Raw genomic sequence first — 22835 nt, 5'->3', positions numbered from 1 at the left:
GACAAAAGTGCCAAAGGAAGCAGAGACAGACTGGGGCTCTCAGTCCTCCTGGCGGCTGCTGTAGAGTTGAAGGGAAGGGGTAGAATTAGGCCTGAGTGGCCACAGCTCCCTGCAGATCCTGGCAAACCTACTTGTAGCCTTGAAAGAACAGAGAGAAGGCTGAAGAGTCAGAAGCTTCTCACTTGTTCCTGCCCATGGAGAGCAAGGTTTCTCTGAAGAGAGTCTCCTCATACAGAAACCCTCTGTGAACAATGGCCCTGGTGTCCTCCCTGGCACAGCACCAAGCAGAGGTCAGCTGCCCCATCTGCCTGGATTACCTGAGAGGCGCAGTGACCACTGAGAGTGGGCACAACTTCTGTCACTCCCACATCCAGCAGTGCTGGGAGGATCTCCAGGACACCTTTCCCTGTCCTGTCTGCCTCCAGCCCTGCCCCGAGAAGAGCTTTAGGAGGAACAGCCAGTCATGTCTCATGATTGATGTGAAGAATCTTCCCAGCACAGAGGACATGAGGAAATGGCAGAAAGAGAAACCTCTGTGTGAGAAGCACAAGCAGGTTCTGAGCCTGTTCTGTGAGAAGGACCTGGAGCTGCTGTGTCCCCAGTGCAGGGTCTCCTCGGAATACCATGATCACCCCCTGGCACACATGGAGCCAGCTGCCCCTCTCACAGGAGGAAGCTCAAAAGCTACATTCAGCCCCTGAAAAAGCAGCTGCAAGATGCTGAAAAGATGTTAGAAATGCAAGTCTCAAAATCATTTGAGTTGGTGTGGAAGGTGGAGAATCAAAGGAGCGACTTGCACTCCAAAGTTGAACACTTCAAGCGTTTCTGGGGGATGGAACATGATGAAATTCATGTTAAGTTACTCAATGAAGAGAATGATGTTCAAGATAAAATTATTGAAAAAAGAACTCGAATATCAGACAAAGGATACACATTACAAAGTCTGCTTGACGAAATAACCCAGAAGTGTTTGCAGAGTGACCTCGATTTGCTGACAGGCATTGAAAGGATCCACAGCATGTATGGAAAGTTAGAGAGTTCAGCAGCCTTTTCCTACAAACTAAAGAAGGAGGTTTTCACTCTCCCCCAACAATATTTTGCCCTTCACAAAAAGGTTGAAACTGTTCACCACAGTCTCATCATTTCACAAGACAGGAAAATTGCAACTTTTCAAAGGATGGAACCACACTGTGTTCTTAATCCTGAGGCATTTACTTCTCACCCATTCCCAGTTCTGACGGATTGGATGTTGGCAGGCATTTTTGGCAGGTAGAAGGAAGAGGAATGGGTGAATGGTCCTTTGGTGTGTATAAAGAATCTTTCCCCAGAAATGCTTCTATATCACCATCCCCAAGCAATAGCTGCTGGTGAATTCAACTCTCACCTACTATACCTGGCACTGGGGATTCAGGAAACCCATGTCAGATTGGTGTTTTTCTGCACTATGAGTTGGGAGAAATTTCTTTTTACAGTTTGAATAATAGATCTCCTTTATATTTATTCAGTGAAATTTTTACAGAAAAACTTGTACCCTATTTCTCTATTGGAGTTTCTTCCAAATCACTTACAATAAGTCTAGTTGAAGATGAGTACTGAGCCCCCTTGGAAGATGTTCTGTGTGTTCTGCTTTCTTCCTGTGTTCAGGAAAAGTCCTTGTAATAAAGAGTCTGAGTCCATCTTTGAGATCTTACTGCTGAATCTTTTTAATCTTCCCCCTCTGTCTTCACCTCTGCCCTACACCTGGACAAACTGTCAGGACAGTTTGGGTGCCCCTTGACTGGTCTTATGAGGGCAGTTCTAACCCAGAAAGGCCCTACCTGTAAAGGAGCTCTCCCCAAACACCAAAACCTCCAAACTAGTGGCTTTTTGCCCTTCTCTCAAGCCATTTTTTGGACCGGTGGGAACCCTGACTCCACAAGAAGCCTCAGTGAGTGAAAATAAATGATTTCATACCACCCCCCCTAAAAAAAAAAGAAAAAAAAACTAAAGCAGAGAAAGAGCATAAGAGATTAGGGAAGGAGGTTAAATTTTAAATATGGTAATCGCAGAAGGCACAACTGAGAAGGCTTTTGAAAATAACTTTGAAGGAAGTGATAGAATGAGTCCCAGAGAAACAATAGAAGTTGAAGAAGAATTGTGAAGAAACAGAATAAAGGTGAGTGTGGCTAAATAGAGGGGACTTGGTAGATTTTAATGAAAACAGAATACAGTAAGACAAGGGTGAGAGCAAGGAGGCCAGGTAGGAGGCTATCAAAATTATCCAAGTGTGAAATTATGTTGGTTTAAGCCAGAGGGAAGGCAGTGATAGTGGGGAGAACTAATTAAATTCCGCATATATTTTGAAAATGTAGCCAGCATATTTATTGACATTAAAAATAGAGTATGAGAGAATGAGAAACATCAAAGATCAGCCTAAGATTTTGTCCCAAGTAACTGGGAAGACGGAATTGCCTAAATTAAATTAGGGAAGGTTAGAAAAGAAGCAAATTTGGGGGAAAAGATCAGATCTTCAATTAATATGTTTCCCATTAAGTATTCACACATATATTTAGGTATGTAGATGACTAGATCAATTGGAAGATAAGGAGGAAGTCCAAGGCTTCAAATTAAAATGTAAGCATTTTCAGCATGGATGAGATGAGCAGAATTCTCCAAGGAAGTAGGACGGATGGGGAAGAGATGTCCAGGTATTAAGCCCAGCAGCCCACCCATGTTGGGAGACGGTGATACATTTTTTCTTTAGTAGAGGTTTTGTTGTGAAGGATTGGGGTAGATGCTATTCAGAAATGTGAGTCAAAGGCTTTTGTTTGTATTCTTTTTTATAAAACTTTTGAGTAGCAGAAATATTGTCTTCTTCCATTCTTATGGAAATGGTCCAATAAAGAGGGAAAAATGATGATCTAGGAAAATAAAGTGAAAATCACTAGGTGGATTGACTTTGAATAAACAAGAATGCATCTGGCTCCCACCAAAAGACAAAGATTAGCTGAATGGATACAAAAACAAGGCCCTTATATATGCTGTCTACAAGAGACCCACTTCAGACCTAGAGACACATACAGACTGAGAGTAAGGGGATGGAAAAAGATATTCCATGCAAATGGAAACCAAAAGAAAGCTGGAGTAGCAATTCTCATATCAGACAAAATAGACTTTAAAATAAGGACTATTAAAGGAGACAAAGAAGGACACTACATAATGATCAAGGGATCGATCCAAGAAGAAGATATAACAATTGTAAATATTTATGCACCCAACATAGGAGCACCTCAATACATAAGGCAAATACTAACAGCCATAAAAGGGGAAATCGACAGTAACACATTCATAGTAGGGGACTTAAACACCCCACTTTCACCCATGGACAGATCATCCAAAATGAAAATAAATAAGGAAACACAAGCTTTAAATGACACATTAAACAAGATGGACTTAATTGATATTTATAGGACACTCCATCCAAAACCAACAGAATACACATTTTTCTCAAGTGCTCATGGAACATTCTCCAGGATAGATCATATCTTAGGTCACAAATCAAGCCTTGGTAAGTTTAAGAAAATTGAAATTGTATCAAGTATCTTTTCTGACCACAACGCCATGAGACTAGATATCAATTACAGGAAAAGATCTGTAAAAAAATACAAACACATGGAGGCTAAACAATACACTACTTAATAATGAAGTGATCACTGAAGAAATCAAAGAGGAAATCAAAAAATACCTAGAAACAAATGACAATGGAGACACAACGACCCAAAACCTGTGGGATGCAGCAAAAGCAGTTCTAAGGGGGAAATTTATAGCAACACAAGCCCACCTTAAGAAGCAGGAAACATCTCGAATAAACAACTGAACCTTGCACCTCAAGCAATTAGAGAAAGAAGAACAAAAAAACCCCAAAGCTAGCAGAAGGAAAGAAATCATAAAATCAGATCAGAAATAAATGAAAAAGAAATGAAGGAAACAATAGCAAAGATCAATAAAACTAAAAGCTGGTTCTTTGAGAAGATAAACAAAATAGATAAACCACTAGCCAGACTCATCAAGAAAAAAAGGGAGAAGACTCAAATCAATAGAATTAGAAATGAAAAAGGAGAGGTAACAACTGACACTGCAGAAATAAAAGAGATCATGAGAGATTACTACAAGCAACTCTATGCCAATAAAATGGACAACCTGGAAGAAATGGACAAATTCTTAGAAATGCACAACCTGCCAAGACTGAATCAGGAAGAAATAGAAAATATGAACAGACCAATCACAAGCACTGAAATTGAAACTGTGATTAAAAATCTTCCAACAAAGAAAAGCCCAGGACCAGATGGCTTCACAGGCGAATTCTATCAAACATTTAGAGAAGAGCTAACACCTATCCTTCTCAAACTCTTCCAAAATATAGCAGAGGGAGGAACACTCCCAAACTCCTTCTACGAGGCCACCATCACCTTGATACCAAAACCAGACAAGGATGTCACAAAGAAAGAAAACTACAGGCCAATATCACTGATGAACATAGATGCAAAAATCCTCAACAAAATACTAGCAAACAGAATCCAACAGCACATTAAAAGGATCATACACCATGATCAAGTGGGGTTTATTCCAGGAATGCAAGGATTCTTCAATATACGCAAATCTATCAATGTGATAAACCATATTAACAAACTGAAGGAGAAAAACCATATGATCATCTCAATAGATGCAGAGAAAGCTTTTGACAAAATTCAACACCCATTTATGATAAAAACCCTGCAGAAAGTAGGCATAGAGGGAACTTTCCTCAACATAATAAAGGCCATATATGACAAGCCCACAGCAAACATCATCCTCAATGGTGAAAAACTGAAAGCATTTCCACCAAGATCAGGAACAAGACAAGGTTGCCCACTCTCACCACTCTTATTCAACATAGTTTTGGAAGTTTTAGCCACAGCAATCAGAGAAGAAAAGGAAATAAAAGGAATCCAAATTGGAAAAGAAGAAGTAAAGCTGTCACTGTTTGCAGGTGACATGATCCTATACATAGAGAACCCTAAAGATTCTACCAGAAAACTACTAGAGCTAATCAATGAATTTGGTAAAGTGGCAGGATACAAAATTAATGCACAGAAATCTCTGGCATTCCTATATACTAATGATGAAAAATCTGAAAGTGAAATCAAGAAAACACTCCCATTTACCATTGCAACAAAAAGAATAAAATATCTAGGAATAAACCTACCTAAGGAGACAAAAGACCTGTATGCAGAAAATTATAAGACACTGATGAAAGAAATTAAAGATGATACAAATAGATGGAGAGATATACCATGTTCTTGGATTGGAAGAATCAACATTGTGAAAATGACTCTACTACCCAAAGCAATCTATAGATTCAATGCAATCCCTATCAAACTACCACTGGCTTTTTTCACAGAACTAGAACAAAAAATTTCACAATTTGTATGGAAACACAAAAGACCCCGAATAGCCAAAGCAATCTTGAGAACGAAAGAAGGAACTGGAGGAATCAGGCTCCCTGACTTCAGACTATACTACAAAGCTACAGTTATCAAGACGGTATGGTACTGGCACAAAAACAGAAAGATAGATCAATGGAACAGGATAGAAAGCCCAGAGATAAACCCATGCACATATGGACACCTTATCTTTGATAAAGGTGGCAGTAATATACAGTGGAGAAAAGACAGCCTCTTCAATAAGTGGTGCTGGGAAAGCTGGACAGGTACATGTAAAAGTATGAGATTAGATCACTCCCTAACACCATACACAAAAATAAGCTCAAAATGGATTAAAGACCTAAATGTAAGGCCAGAAACTATCAAACTCTTAGAGGAAAACATAGGCAGAACACTCTATGACATAAATCACAGCAAGATCCTTTCTGACCCACCTCCTAGAGTAATGGAAATAAAAACAAAAATAAACAAATGGGACCTAATGAAACTTCAAAGCTTTTGCACAGCAAAGGAAACCATAAACAATACCAAAAGACAACCCTCAGAATGGGAGAAAATATTTGCCAATGAAGCAACCGACAAAGGATTAATCTCCAAAATTTACAAGCAGCTCATGCAGCTCAATAACAAGAAAACAAACAACCCAATCCAAAAATGAGCAGAAGACCTAAAGAGACATTTCTCCAAAGAAAATATACAGATTGCCAACAAACACATGAAAGAATGCTCAACATCATTAATCATTAGAGAAATGCAAATCAAAACTACAATGAGATATCATCTCACACCAGTCAGAATGGCCATCATCAAAAAATCTAGAAACAATAAATGCTGGAGAGGGTGTGGAGAAAAGGGAACACTCTTGCACTGCTGGTGGGAATGTGAATTGGTTCAGCCACTATGGAGAACAGTATGGAGGTTCCTTAAAAAACTACAAATAGAACTACCATATGACCCAGCAATCCCACTACTGGGCATATACCCTGAGAAAACCGAAATTCAAAAAGAGTCATATACCAAAATGTTCATTGCAGCTCTATTTACAATAGCCCAGAGATGGAAACAACCTAAGTGCCCATCATCGGATGAATGGATAAAGAAGATGTGGCACATATATACAATGGAATATTACTCAGCCATAAAAAGAAACGAAATTGAGCTATTTGTAATGAGGTGGATAGACCTAGAGTCTGTCATACAGAGTGAAGTAAGTCAGAAAGAAAAAGACAAATACCGTATGCTAACACATATATATGGAATTTAAGAAAAAAAATGTCATGAAGAATCTAGGGGTAAGGCAGGAATAAAGATGCAGACCTCCTAGAGAACGGACTTGAGGTTATGGGGAGGGGGAAGGGTGAGCTGTGACAGGGCGAGAGAGAGTCATGGACTTATACACACTAACAAACGTAGTAAGGTAGATAGCTAGTGGGAAGCAGCCGCACGGCACAGGGATATTGGCTCGGTGCTTTGTGACAGCCTGGAGGGGTGGGATAGGGAGGGTGGGAGGGAGGGAGATGCAAGAGGGAAGAGATATGGGAACATATGTATATGTATAACTGATTCACTTTGTTATAAAGTGGAAACTAACACACTATTGTGAAGCAATTGTACCCCAATAAAGATGTTAAAAAAAAAAAAAGAATGCATCTGGTGCACAAGGGGAGAGCCTGGCCTTTAACAGCTACAAGGACAGTTCATCTTTGCTGACAGAGGTGAATATAGGAGGATACGAATGCTGGTAGGTGAGTTGATATAGTGAATGGGATTATAGAGATTTTCTTCTGATTGCTTTTTTTTTTAAGGTGACTTTCATATAACAGATAATTAACCATTTTAAAATGAGACATCCAGTGGCATTTCGTGCATTCATAATTTTGCGCAAATACCATTACCCTGAAAGGAAACTCCAACCTCATTAAGCAGTTGCTTCCCATACCCCACTCCCCTCAGCCTCTGGAAACTAACAATCTGTGTTCTGTCCCTAGGTATATCTATTCTGTATACTTCATATAAACGGATTTATACAATATGTAACCATCGGTTTCTGACTTCTTTCACTTAGCATAATGTTTTTCAGGGTCATCCATGTTGTAGCATAGATCAGTACTTTGTTCTTTTTTATTGATGAATGATATTTGGTTGTATATATATGCCTCAATTTGTTTATCTATTCATCCATTGGTGGATATTTGCACTGTGTCTACACTTTGTCTATTTTTAATAGTGCTGCTATGAACATGAGTGTACATGCATGTTTGAATACTTGTTTTCAATTCTTTTTATTATATATGGAATAGAAATGCTGGGTCATATGTTAATTTCATATTTAAATTTTAAAGAACCAAAAATTGTTTTCCACAGGAGATGAGCCATGTTACATCCTTACCAGCGATGTATGGGAGAGTTCTAATTTTTCCACATCCTTGCGAATATTTGTTATTATCTATTTTTTTCATTATAGCCATATTCATGGGTGTGAAGTAGTGCTTCATTGTGGTTTTGATTTTCATTTTCCTAATGACTAATGATATTGAGTATCTTTTGATATGCTTGTTGGCCATTTATATATCTTCTTAGGAAAAATGTGTATTCAAGTTCTTTGCCCATTTTTTAATTGAGTTTCTTATCTTTCTGTTTTTGAGTTGTAAGAGTTCTTTTCATATTATGAATGCTAGATCCTTATCAGATATATGAATCACAAATTTTCCCCCATTGTGTAGGTTGTCTTTTCACTTTCTTCTGCCTTTGATACACAAAAGTTTTTAGTCTTGGTGAAAGCCAATTTACTTATTTTTTTCTTTTATTGCTCATGCTTTTGGTATCATTTCTAGAAACTCACTGCCAAATTCAAGGTTATGACAATTTGTGACTATGAAGAAGAGGAGGAAGCTTTGCTGTCTACATCTTTACCTTAGCCTTCTCTTTCTACTTACATAGAGCCTAGAGATCAGCCAGAGGTGAAAGCTTAGGGTATTCTTAGATCTTTTCTGTGTATGTATTCAGTTCTGGGCATATGTGTGGCTTTCTAAATTCCTCAGTATATGCTATTCATGGCTACTTTGGAATGCCCTTATTTCCCAAAGTCTCTCTCAAGCCTTTCCTCCCAGACTTTCAGTGCTCTGTTGTATGTCTCAATCGCAATCCTTTGTCCCTGGTTACTGGGTGTTTTTTGTCCACCTTACAACATTTTCAAGGAATGTCTTTTGCATTTCTTCCATGGATGTGTTCTGACTTAGGTGAAACAAAGACCACAGACAGTATAGAACAGACATAAAAAAATATCTACTCTTCCCCCCTCCACAGCAAGGACCAGAGCCCAACACTGAACATAGGCTACCCTCCTCAAGACCACCACTGATATTGGGAGGGGGTGGAGAAAAGGCATGTAAAAATGTCACAAAATTTCCTTCCATTTCAAAGTTGCCTTTTTCTTCATTCAACATATGCTTGATTTTTTGCCATTTCTGTTGAGGGATGAGCCCATGGAGCTGCCAACTCTGCCATTTTCCCAACCATTCATCTGCTTCTATTTTTTTTTTTTAGTTAGACAAGAGTAATGTCATCAGCTGAAAAAAAAGATGTGAGATGAAGTTTTGGAGGTTTGGGACCAGGTATAAAGTGTGAAATGGAATCTTGAATACTGAGAGAGTTAGTATAATGGAAAACCGTGTGATTGTCTGAAATTAGAGCCCTGTTAGGTTCACTGTTACATGTTTAGAGTGAAACCAGTTAGCATAATAGCATAGTGTTCTTTAGTTACACATATCGTGCATACTATAGACAGAGAGATAGATATGAACTAGGATTTGGGTTTTGATAAAAAGTGAGAGACAAGGAATTTGAAGTTACATACAAAGAGGTAGCTGTAATGAAAGATAAATCATTGAGTTTAAGTTGGGTAAGGAAGAAAGTGAATACGTGAGTGGCCAAAGAGAGTGAAAATGTTGAGGATCAGTGAATTTTACATTCCAGTTGAGTCATAGGATTGTTGGATTCAGGCTATAAGAGAGAAAAACTTGGGAATACTGGAATGTAATTGGAAAGTGTGATATTTGAAACAGAGATTACAAAGTTGAGGGCACCATCCCTTGTTATTTGAGCAGTAGGTCAGAGCCTCCAAACTGTGTATACACACTATTTCAACTTCATCATGTATCACAGGGGTCCCCAATCCCCCGAGCCACGGACTGCTACCGGTCCACGGCCTGTTAGGAACCAGGCCACACAGCAGGAGGTGAGTGGCGGGCGAGCAAGTGAAGCTTCATCTGCCGCTCCCCATCGCTCGCATTACCGCCTGAACCATCCCCCAACCCGTCCGTGGAAAAATTGTCTTCCACGAAACCGGTCCCTGGTGCCAAAAAGTTAGGGACTGCTGATGTATCACTCTACCTCCCATCTGTTTACTATGCTTCAGCCCTATTGGCCAATTTGTGTTTTTTGTTTTTTCTTTCCTGAATATACCTCATTCTTTTCTCTCATAAGGCCTTGACCTTACTTTCTTTTCAACATGGAGCACCCTCTGTCCAAATCTTTAGATGACTAACACTAAAGAAAATCACAGACAAGTTTTCTCTGACCATCCAACTTAAAATCTTCTCCCCTCAATACCCCTCTTTATACATGTGTGTGTGCATACACACACACACACACACACACACACACACACACACACGTTTTTTTCATATCACTCTGTTTTACTTTATTTGAATCACTTATAATGATCAAAAATTGGGGAAGGTTATTTATTTACTTATAATTTTCTGTCTTTTTTCTTATATACTTCTCTAAACAAAATGTTAGCCCTTGATTAGCAAAAGTCCTGTCAATCTGAATTTTCTCTGCATGACAAATAGAACAGGTAGGAGTGAAAAAAGAAATTAAAGAATGCAAAAGTCTGAAAAAATGTACACTCCTGTGCACAGTGAATGGGTATACCATTTCATCACATCCTTGATATAATTTTCCAATTTTTATTTTAAAAATTGTGGCTAATTTAGTAAATGATAAATGCTATCATGTTGTTTATACATTTAACTTTTTATGTTTGCAGAAATGTGAACCATCACCAAAAATCTGGTTGCAATCTGAATTACATGAAATAGTCTTCTATATATGCATACATATTTATTATATTTCATTCAGTCAGTGAGAAATTAAGCTTCTATATGATTCTTCTAAAAATATTTTGTGTTACTTATAGAATTCCTGTCTTTCAAATGTGCTGTTATATAATTGAGCTAATACCTGGGATACATTTGTAGCTTTTTTTTTTTCTTAAAGCAGAAGTATTATGAATCTGGTAGAATTCATAGACTTCCTTTTCTCTAAAGAAGGAAAACATTTATTATTTCTGAATAACACCTTGCTTATTGCCTTTTGATGCATTTGTTTTAGAAAAAAGAGAGAGAGTCTTTTATAGTCATTATTCACAAGGATAGATGAGTTTGAAAGTAGGTTTTTATTGCCCACTTGAACTTAATGGATTCTAGCACATAGAATGAAATAGAGTTAACTCTGTGTCACTGGCATTAAATTGATAAGACTCACAGGACTCTCATCTGATGGCTTTACTTGCCAATTTAAAATATGATCTTTGGATTACATCTGGCCCATTACTGATCATGCCTAGATGAAAACTCAGCCTTTCAAACTAATAAAACCTCATGGTCTGGACATTAATGTCTCATGTCAAACTGATAATTAGGGCTATGAAGTGCCTTCTGAAAAATCCTTATTTTTCATTCAGATCTGGTAAATCTTGGGTCAGATTGTCTACTACTCAAAGTTATTTTAGTTGTTTTCTGTTGCAGACTCTTATTTGCTATAATTTGGGTCAAATGACTGCAAGCTAATCAACTATATTTATATGATAAACCCTCAAATTAAAATGTATCTACTTTATCAATATAGAAATCACTTTACAATACTACCATAATTATCAATACCAGTCTGTAGCCATATAATTTCAGATTAAGTATGTAAAAAAAAGTTTTGTTCAATAAAGTTTACAGGATCATAAAATCTTAGAAATAGAGACTATTCGGGGGAAGATCTCTAAAATCATATCAAGTGCATGAAGTGATAAATCATTGTAAAGCAGTTCACTTTATCATCATAAGCTTATTTCACAAATTTGTTGAACATATTTGAAAGGTAACCTTAACACTATAGCTTCTATATTAGACCCTTGTTTATGATTTTTTTGTTGTTTTACATTGACTATTATAGAACTAAGCTATTTCAGGAGGAAATGTGGCTGAAGAGAATTTCTTTTAATGTTCATGAGGTTACATAAAGAATGACAATGATAGGTTTTTCCTGAACCACAGGTAGGAGGCTACATAAGATACAAAACTAAAGTTGAAGAAGCCACACATTTCAAATGTGTGAATGGATTGGAAAAAGGATTAGTACACAGTACATTAAAAAATAATCAAAATTTATTAAAGTCATAGGCATTGAGCAGTCACTGTTAATATGAAAATAAATTAGATTTTCTCTCTTACAGAACTCAGTCTAGTAGGAGAGAAAGGAACACGAATGGATAATTAAAATGCAATGTTAGACTTTTGGTACAAGATGGCAGACTGGCCATGTGAAAGTATTTACTCAATCTCCTGAATTCACATTCAAATGATAGCAAAAGTATTATGTTTTAAAACTAATCTGAGGAAAATAAAGGGGAAGCACCATGGGATGAACTATGTCTACACAATTTAGGGGAAGAAAAAGAAAAGCAATATAATTCTATAACAAACTTAACAGACAAAATTCACATGTTACTATTATGGAAATATTATCCATCTGATTTATATACCTTTATATGTTTATTGCTAATATTTTAATTGCTCCAGTAAATCTTTCAATAAAAATCTATGTTGCTCCAACTACCCAACCAACTTTGGCAATTGTCTTTTAAGGTTTCATGGAGATCTCCTTCCCATTGCCCCACCGCCACCTCCACCTGGTTTAATTTTGAACAGTGCTTCCTTAGGTCTAGTCTAAACACAAAAACAGTATAAGTATAATCGAAAAAAGCAAAATAATGTAGGGAACTAAGGTAAATATATAAATACTGTAATTAATATCCTGGAGAAACAAGAATATATTGCATCTATGAAATAAGAATGAAATACCTTTGGGGAATAATAGATTATAATAAAGAGCTCTTATAAATTATATATATAAAATAATGTATAATTACATAAACATATATATAGAGAGAGTTATAGATATAGATATATAATTGACTAGTAGAGAAATCAATCAATAGTTTGGAAGAAAAAGACATCTTTTAGAAAGTTGAACAAAATCCAAGGATATGAAAATGTGATGAGAGAAAAAAAAGAAGACAGAAGAGAGCATCAATTCCCAAAGTAAATACCAAATAGAATTTAGCAATATAGATAAGAGAGGAAATGGGGAGGGGAAATTAACAGAGATATATTACAAGAGAAATTTTCAGAAATGAAAAGGCTCACAAAATTTTCACTTGGTGAAGACCACACCTCTTGATGCATTGCAGAAAATTTTCAAAATATCAAAGATGAGAGAACATCCTAAAAACTTCCAGAGGGGAAAAGAAACAGATCTGTTACAAACAAGAATGAAATCATCATCAGACTTATAATAACTAGTAGGACACAAAGAATTAAGGCCACTTAAAGACATGGGGAACATTGCTTCATTGTTGCATTCTCAGACAAGCAGGAAAATTAAATCAATCTTGTATGAGAACCAAATAAATGTATTTTAGGTAATCCAAACTCTAAAATTTTAACTTATTTATGTCCTTTTTTAAAGTCATTTGAGCATACATATCAGCAATTTTTTTAAAAAAAGAGGTAACCAAGGAAGATAAAGACATGGCATTCAGAAAACATGCAGATTCATCTATGAATCTGCTTAGTTGAAAAATAACTTCCTATTCCAAGATAACATTTTTGTGGAGGCTTAAAATGCAATCAACCAGTTCAGATTATAAGATAGAAACAAAGGACATTCACAAATGAAATTTTACATATGTACCACATAAATGGGATGATTAATTCCTTTGAAAAATATGAGAATATGGTAAAGAGAAGTGGTGGAATGAATAGAAGAAAATTCATCCAGCTACGACTATGATAACATTGAATTATATGAGTTCCTGATATTTTCTCTATAGTGAAGGAAACATAAAAATATTATACTACCTTAATGTTCATTGAAAAAATGTGTAGAGTGAATCAATTTATGTATATGAATTATAAGGACTAACAACGGTTAAAACGTGAAATGTGAATTTAGCCAACATTGGCAAAATACAAGTTGCAGGTATAATTCAAAGAGGTTGAGAAATATGGTTGATTAAGGATGATGAAGAGGACATGTAGAAGCACTAGTGTCCTCATCTCAAAAACTGAGAAGATAGATATGATAGAATAGTAAACAATTCTAGCATGGTGTTTGAATTTGCTGGGAAAATCAGTGTAGTTGCTAAGATTAATATTATAAATAGATTTGTGCAAAACAGTACCATCCAGTTATCATGCTCTTTCACTCTCAAAAGTGTACAGATTTAAACAATAATGTGACACTTTAGTTATAAGTAAACTGAGATAGAGGAATAAATGGAGCAATTTGATATAAATGTTATTAGTGATCACAAAAATTTAAGTAGCCACCAGAAAACTGAATTTAAACATAAATATGAACATGAACATGGAAATCATAGATAGTGTAACTGTTGGAATGGGATGCTTTTTATTTCATTATAAAAATATAACTTTTGCTATCTATTTTGCTATTTTTGCTTTTTGCTATTCACTTTGTATCCAGTGTAATTTTTAGTTTGATTTTAACAAAATGTATTACGGTAATTGTCAAAGATATAGAAAATGGAACTCTCAGACACTGTTGATAGAAATGTAAAATGGTACAACCAGTTTGTACCATTGGTTACAAATTCTTGGTTAGTTTCTGCTGAAGCAGAATATAATTAGGTCTTATTTCCCAGAAATTCCACTCCTGTATATGGAACACAGTTGAAATGGTATGAGACATGGACAAAAATATTTATGGGAGCATTTTTGTAATAGCACAAAACTTTTAGCAATCAAAATTCCATTGACTTCAGAATAGAAAATAAATTGGGACTTACCCATTTTATCACACAATACAGAGCAAGAGAAGGACCAAGCTAGAACTACAGTTAACAGTATGGATGACTATCAAAAGCATAATATCGAGTGAAAGAAGCTAGACATAAGAGATTACATAATTTATTATCCCATTTCATAGGTCAACTAGGCAAAACTAATATGTAGCATTAGACATCAGGATATGGTTCCTTTCAGAGGGAAGGTAATAATGACTGGAAAGGGGCACAAAAGGTGCTCTTGCAGTGCTGATAACATTGTATTTCTTTATTTGGATAGAATTTATATGGATGTTTTCATAATGTGGTAATGATACACTGATGATTTGCATACTTTTCTGTATATATGTTAAATGTCAATAAAATATTTAAAAATGTTAACAATATTAGTATATTAAAATAATATACTAATTTATACATAGAGAGACGAACAAAGTTTTGAGACAGAATAATAAATAACTGCCTAGGAGTATGTTTGAGTGAATGACAAGTACAAGTGTTCCAGGAGGACAAGAGAGGGAAGGATGAGAAACTAAACAGAGGGAATCATGTTCAAGGTGAAATCATTGAGAAGAAACTACTTTTTTAAAAAAATTTTTTTCCACTTTTATTTATTTTTTATTGAAGTGTAGCTGATGTACAATATTATATGTTGTAGGTATATAATATAGAGATTCACAATTTTTAAAAGTTATACTCCATTTATAGTTGTTATAAAGTATTGGCTATATTCCCTGTTTGTACAATATGTCCGTATAGCTTATTTTATACCTAATAGTATGTACCTCTTAATCCACTACCCCTATATTGCCCCTCCCCCTTCCATCTCCCCACTGATAACCACTAGTTTGTTCCCTATATCTGTGAGTCTGCTTCTTTACGTTATATTCACTAGTTTATTGTATTTTTTAGATTCCACATTTAAGTGATATCATACAATATTTGTCTTTTTCTATCTGACATTTCACTTAGCATAATGCCCTCCAAGTGCATCCATGTTGCTGCAAAAGGCAAAATGTCATTCTTTCTTATGGCTGAGTAATATTCCATTGTATATATATATACCACACGTTTATCCATTCACCTGTTGATGGACACTTAGGTTGCTTCCATATCTTGACAATTGTAAATAGTGCTACTATGAACACTGGAATGCCTGTATCTTTTCAAATTAGCACCTCACACCTGTCAGAATGGCTATGATCAAAAAGAACACAAATAACAAATGTTGTCAAGGATGTGGAGAAAAGGGAACCCTCATACACTATTAGTGAAAATGTAAATTGGTGCAGCCACTGTGGAAAACAGTATGGAAGTTTCTCAAAAAATGAAAAATAGAACTACCATGTGAACCAGTAATTCTACTTCTGGGTATATATCTGAAAAGAAACTATTTTTAAGTCCATCAGGGTATCAGTAGCTAAATTCTCATCAGAAAACAGATGGCCTGCAAAAAAACTAAAAATATCTTATTGGGAATTTTTCCAGAAAACATTTGATTCAGTAATTTGATATGTTTTATTTTTTAACTTTTTATTTTACTTTTTTTGGATATAAAGACAAACCAGAGACTTGGGCCTTCAAACTCTTCCACAGTTGATCATACCTAGTTTGAAATGTGTTACCATCAAATCAGTTAGTGTTCTTCACTATTGGCTCTTCAATGGGTCAGAAGGCTGTGGGAAAAGAAGACGAGAGTCTTGGCTCCATTTGTCACTGGCCTAATGAGGTGAGTGATAGACTGAAAAAGACCAGTGGATGGATTTCTTGGCAAGCAGCCATTACCAACTCCTCATTAGGGCATCTCATGCAAATCTCCCCTAGAGTGAGGTGAACTGAATTTTCAGTCTGACCACTTATAAGTAATCTAGTCATGGGTTACTCTCAACTAATGTATCTTTATTTCCTCTCTTCTTGTGGATTACTATAATTATGAGGTGCATATGTTTGTATTTCCTAAAAGGGACAGTTTTCTCTCAACTAAGTTGAATATGCAATATTCGTATCAGCAAAATAAACACTCAAGAGCATTCTCCTCACAGATCATTTCTGAATTTTTAGATGTTAGAAAAAAATCCTGTGATGAGGCATATGAACTAAGAAATTGGAAAGGTGTAATTCTTACCTCCTATTAATCAGTTAGTAGTATTTAGCTTTATTTTGTCCCCTATGTGGTGCTGCAGTCCTATTCAGTCTGACAAGTAGGATTTAAAGAAACAAAAAAGTGTTTTTAGTGACCATTTCTTATGGAGCTTGTGTTACATGAAGTTTTTTGTTGTTGTTGTTGTTGTTTTTGCCACGCTGCGCAGCATGTGGGATCTTAGATCCCTGGCCAGGGATCAATCCGTGCCCCCTGCAGTGGAAGCACGGATTCCTAACCACTGGACCACCAGGGAATTCCCAAGATTTTTATCATGTAAAGCTATCTGAACAGTGCCTTCTTACTAGTGGTTAAATCTGGTGACGATAAACTCTTTCAGATTCATGTTGCAATAATAGCAAAATTATTTTTTGTGTAATTTCCTATTTTTCTGATAGAATAATCCCCTTTATCAACCTTCCCCCCATTCCAATTAGCTAACATTTGCCATGGGAAAGAAGGAGGTCCAGATGAATTAACTCAAGGGATGGACATTTGCATTTTACAGGCCTGGTTCCTGTATATCTACTTCCTTGTTACTGAGAGAATGGAATGATTTTTTTTTTTTTAATACCATCTCCTCTCTCAAATAATGCAGATTCACTTTGGTTGGGACCAATTCTTCCCCAAGATTCATTAGTCCTGTGATAACTTCTAGAAGTTTTAATGAGGTTTGACCTTCTCTTTTATTTTCTGTTCTGCAGTGCTGCCAGAGGCAGTTTAATAACAGGTGAGTTTCACGCCTAGGCTGAGTGTGTTTCAGCAGAGGTTGAAGTGATCTCTGTATGTCAGGTTGTTAAATCTGTAAAAAGCTTTGTGATCTTTCAAAATGAAAGTCAGTACATCAAGGTGCTATAGTTCTCCTTTCTCTTTTTATGGACCTCTATATAGTTTGTTCTGGACAGCTCTGAAATACCAAAAGTGACCGCTTTCACCCCCCACTCATGTATGGCCATCAATTATGCAAATACAAAAATTGTCAAAGTAAAATATTCTTGTCTTTAGCTTTGCAACCTTTCCAAGGAACTTCATAATTTAGTACCTCTATATAGACCTATGGGGAATTATTAAACTGTAATTTCACTGCTTTAAAATATATTCACAGTTAACAATGTTCTAGAGGTCTCATGCTGATTTGTTTCTTCAACCTCAACTACAATTCAAAATACTTTTATTATGTGATAGAAGATATATATATGTATATTATCCAAATTCTTTTCCTAAATCTGAATCATTTCAGACTTCCTACCCTCCTCAGAAACCTACTTAATACAACTCAACATTTCAAGAAAGTTTGTACTTATTTGGTTACATTTTATATTTAAATGTGTAATATCATTTTGCTCACTTATTTGATATTTATTAAATCCAAATATGTGCCTACTATGTAATCTGCTAAAGAATTGAAAAATGAACTATAAAGTTACCTTGAAATGATAACACTTTCTGTTTTGTTGAATTGTTTTTCTACTTTCTAATTGCAACATTCCTGGAATGTATGACATCAATACATTATTATATCATATATTTGATAAGGACTCCAATCCCTAAAGCCAATTTTATGAATATCAGTTGATTGTCTGACTTTGTATATTATGATTCTGTACTTCAGAATAGTTTAAAAAAACCTTCAATATTATTAAAAGTTACATGTGGTTTCCAGACTGCCTAGCCCCTCACCATATCACAGGTTAGTACTTTATCATCTTATAACTGAATTATTGAAGTAGTTCCCTAAAATATCTACCTAATCCCATTCTTTGAACCATGGTGCAATGGACAGCGTTAGGGTTGTTTGACCAGATATCTTATTCTGAAAACTACCTCCCTCACTGGCAGGGCTGGATGCTGAGGAGCCATGTATCTCCTCAATGGCCCTGCCTGTGATTGGTCCAAAAGTGGACACAAGACAACACTGGCCTATCAGATTCTCTTTCCAAAGCATTTTAAACGTTGAAAGTAGAGACTTAGTACCTCAATCATTTTAATGACAGTGTATTAGAAAGTCATATCCATTAACTCTCACAGTTGAGTTCTTCACAAATATCTTAATTTACATACTTCACAAGGCTTAGTTTTTCAGATCATCCTTGGGTTACATAATATACCTCAAAGCTTGGCCAATGTGTCCTTTTGTTGGCCTAAGAGGAGTTGATTTTTTCATTTTAAAATAAAATTAAAATAAAAACACTCGACTCAAATGTATTGCCATCAGAGTAATCTATTTAGGAGAGTATTTCTCAACCAAGACTGCGCATCAAATATGCTTGGGTAACTTTTTTCAAAATACGTATTCCTTGATTCTATCTTTAGAGATTCTGATTTAGTAGAAAAGAGACACCATTATTCTAACCTGTACCTGAGGCTGTTGAAGACAAACTAAAATATGATTCTGATCATGTCACTCACTGCTTGTGGTTGACTTTAATAATGGCCACAAACCTTTGCAGCCCTCTCTTCAAGAGGTGGATCCCTCTTTGCACCCACAGAGCCATGGCTTGTCTATCACTGAGACTTGTTTTGTCCAATTGGTGACAGTGTGCCAATATACATACATCGTATACAGTGCTAAAAATTAGTATAAAATGAAGACTAATTATTTGCCTTCTGATTTTTTTCTTTAACTCCATTGCCCATTATTGCTTGATGCTTTATTTCCTAGTAATATCACATGGCTTGTAATATAGCAAGATATTTATACCTTATGCTATTTCCTTTAAACTAACTTTCTTTCCAACATTCAGTAGCCAAGTGTTACACATTCTTTAGACTTCTTGTTATTTTATCCAGAATGACTACCTTGAAACATGAAATTAGATGATATGCCCCATATCAGTTCTCACATATCACATTGGTCTATTTCCATGTTAACACGTAATGCCCTACATTATAATTATTTTTAAGGATTAGAATCTACAGTTAGATTGTAGCCCCTTAAGGACAGGGGCCATGTTTATTCATTTTTGTGCCTGGCACAAAATGAATTATGATAAGTATTTGTTAAATGATACTATTATGGATTTGGTAATCTGTAATCTAAGGTGTGAAGACAATGAAAATGGAGGAATGCAGTTATATTTATTGAGCCACTTCTACAATCCAGGAAGTATCATAAGAATTTAGCATGATACTACATGTAGGATGAATATTCAAGGAGTTCTCTGTATGCTATATGGCAGAACTGCTTAGCTTCTATTCCCCTTACACGTTTCACATGCAAATACACTATTATTTCCCACAACCCTGCTGACTGGTGGCCTAGCATGAATCTCATGGCTCAAAGCATGTTAAGGTGTAATTGATTAACATATCAAGAAGCTGACAATAGCAAAACAATGAATCCTTCTCTATCATACTAGAGTCCTGGAGGACTTAGCTCTCTCTGCTACTTGAGTCCTAGCAAACTTCATCAAGGACCTACATGCTATCCTTGAAAGGATGGTGGAAGTTACCTTGAATTTGGAAAGGTTGGAGAAAAGACAAACCATCTTTTTTTTTTTTTTTTCTTTTTTCAATTTTGGCCCCACAGCTTCCAGGATCTCAGTTCCCCAACCAGGGATTGAACCAGGGCCACGGCAGTGAAAGTGCCAAATCCTAACAACTGGACCACCAGGGAACTCCCCAAACCATCTATTTTTTTTTAACATCTTTATTGGGGTATAATTGCTTTACAGTGGTCCCAAAACCATCTATTGATTGTCACTCAGCCACATGTTAAACTGAGAATTATATTTTCTGCACATTTATCACACATACCAATAGATGAGACCATGGTAAGAGCAGAAATCACCAGTTAGAAATCTATGAGGCTGCTGGGGGTGACAGGCTCATTTATGAGCAGGACCTGGCCTGGCTGCAACAGGCAGACATGGTCATGGCAACCATCTTTGTGTGTAGGCTATGAGCTGGGTCAGAGTGTGGCCCTCGATAAACAAATCCTGTGCCTGTTCCACCTGCAGTCTGGCCAAGGGCTTTCAGTCATGATCCAGGGGACAGCAAATGCCTGGTGGTTCCAGGTGTGGGACTACGAAGAGGGAGGCGGCGGAGGTCATGCTGGATCTGTGCTGTGAGGCTGGTCCTTCCATGCAGGTGGTTGCCTCCCTGACCCAACATTTGCCTCAACCCCACCTTATTAAATTTTTCTGATCACAGAAACACCAACAACAGAAACAAAACAAAAAGCCCTTTTTGGTTTATTTTACTACTTCTACTATTACTACTACTCCTAATGATAATAATAAATCATAAAGCTGGAATAAAAGCTAAACTAAATGATATGCGAGGGAAAAGAAGCTCTATGCTAAGGCTACTCCAGGCACATTTTATGTATGGTCAAGGTACATGAGGGTTAAAACATTTAAAAAATCAATTTCTAACAAACAATATTAGTAAAATAGAGGAAATAGTTTAAAATGTAAAACTGATTGATTTATTCTTCAAAATCATATATAGCCCATCATACATTCTGAAAGTGTAAAATTCCCTAGAAAAGGTATTTCAAATAAGTACATTGGCATCAATTACTTTAGGAATAAATTAATTTACTCTCTAGGGCTGAGATTATGGACAAGACATTAAACTGGTTGAAGGGCAATATTAACACTGATCTCATAAATATATAGTACTATAAATTACAATTCTATAAACATTTAATAAAAGTTCACCATCAAAATATTATTTTATCCATAATTCACATATTATTTTTTACTCAACTACTAAATTACAAAATCTTATATTCTTTGAGGGATGAAACTTGAGAATATTTTTCCTAAAAAATCAAAAGTTAATCTGCCATTTAAACAATATATATATTCTCAATCGTTATTTGGTGTATAATCTTCGAAGATTTACAGTCTCTTCTCTTGAACGAAATGCTGTTATTGAATGTTTTGCATTTAAATGCTCGAGTTTGCTTTAGTTTAAATAAGTGTGTTGTCTCTGCAAGCAGTGTTTTCACATAAGCATCAGCATTTTGTTCCTGAGAGTCAATGAGAATTTAATAATGTGTAACACACTGAATCTTATCTTATCCATCTCTAAAATTAAAAGAAAAAGAATTATCCCTACAATTCAATATGTGAATTGCACATCTAATGACAATCTAAATGTATGTATTTCTCAGATTATAACTGAGAATGTGCATTGTTTATATACTTCAATTAATATTTAAATTGATGTATATATAATTTTTGGTCTTCTGAAATGAAATATCACTAATTCTAACAATAAGTTAAAGTAAATTTAAATTTGTTCTACCAAGGATAATCTTTTAGTTATTTATGGAAGATTTTCAAATATGGTTGGGGCACAGTATGTTCCAGCAGGACCATTAGTGTATTAATCCGTACAAATAGAGATGATAGGTTTTGAAAGTAAATTTTTTTAGGTGGTTTTATAACTTATAAAAGCCTAACTAAATATGCAACCATCCTTTGGAGAGGGGCTAATTGAGAATTCATGAACAATCTTTATCAGCCAAAGTCCCTACATCTCTTCCCTCTCTTATTGCAGACACAAAGGTCAGGGGTTTTATTTTTCAAACTGAAAAGCAAAACTGATAAAAAACAACTGTCTAATAGCCAGTAAGTTTGAAAATGTCCTTTCTTCTTGAAAGGACATATTTGCAACTAGCCTAAAAATATTAATACTACGTAAATTGCTTTTAAAGTCTGTATGTGTGATTTAAGTCATCAGACTTCATGTTCTAGAGCATAAACTTGCTTGGAAATTTATTTATAAGGCACTGGAGGAGGATACTACAAAAGTTTAACTTGAAAGATTGGAAGGGAAGCCTGCTGGTCAAGGAACCAAACCCAAGACAGATCTTGGGAAAAAAGGGGGAAGGAAGTTGGGGAGCATGTTTTGCAAGAGTTTAAGGGAGAATAATTCATCACATATCTAATGAAAATAGACCAATGTGGGGAAATGCAAGCAGATAATAAATGGGATCTAAATTCAAGTACTGGCTCCTCAGCTAATTGACTATGTGACTTTCAGTATGTATATATTGATTCCAGAACTGTCTCCTAATATCTTCTGTGTAAAATGAAGTGGCACTTGATTTATGTCTAAACTCCCTTCTAGCAATAAT

At 35.8% G+C, this 22835-nt stretch overlaps 1 protein-coding gene across 1 annotated transcript; it reads left to right on the top strand.

Moving 5' to 3' along the window:
• Positions 1 to 251: 251 nt before the first annotated feature.
• On the top strand, positions 252 to 20814 carry LOC309958103 (tripartite motif-containing protein 75-like; the record flags this gene model as incomplete). The annotated part of the gene is made up of 4 exons (XM_082833736.1): positions 252 to 601; positions 670 to 1269; positions 17449 to 17474; positions 20642 to 20814. 4 exons carry the CDS (start codon positions 252 to 254, stop codon positions 20812 to 20814), a joined length of 1149 nt encoding a protein of 382 aa, XP_082689862.1.
• Positions 20815 to 22835: the final 2021 nt, after the last annotated feature.

This window comes from Leucopleurus acutus (assembly GCF_964270905.1).
Source record: "Leucopleurus acutus genome assembly, chromosome: 2".
NCBI classification, from domain to species: domain Eukaryota; kingdom Metazoa; phylum Chordata; class Mammalia; order Artiodactyla; family Delphinidae; genus Leucopleurus; species Leucopleurus acutus.
The sequence above is the reverse complement of the archived record's forward strand: the minus strand, read 5'-3'. Positions and strand labels throughout refer to the sequence as shown.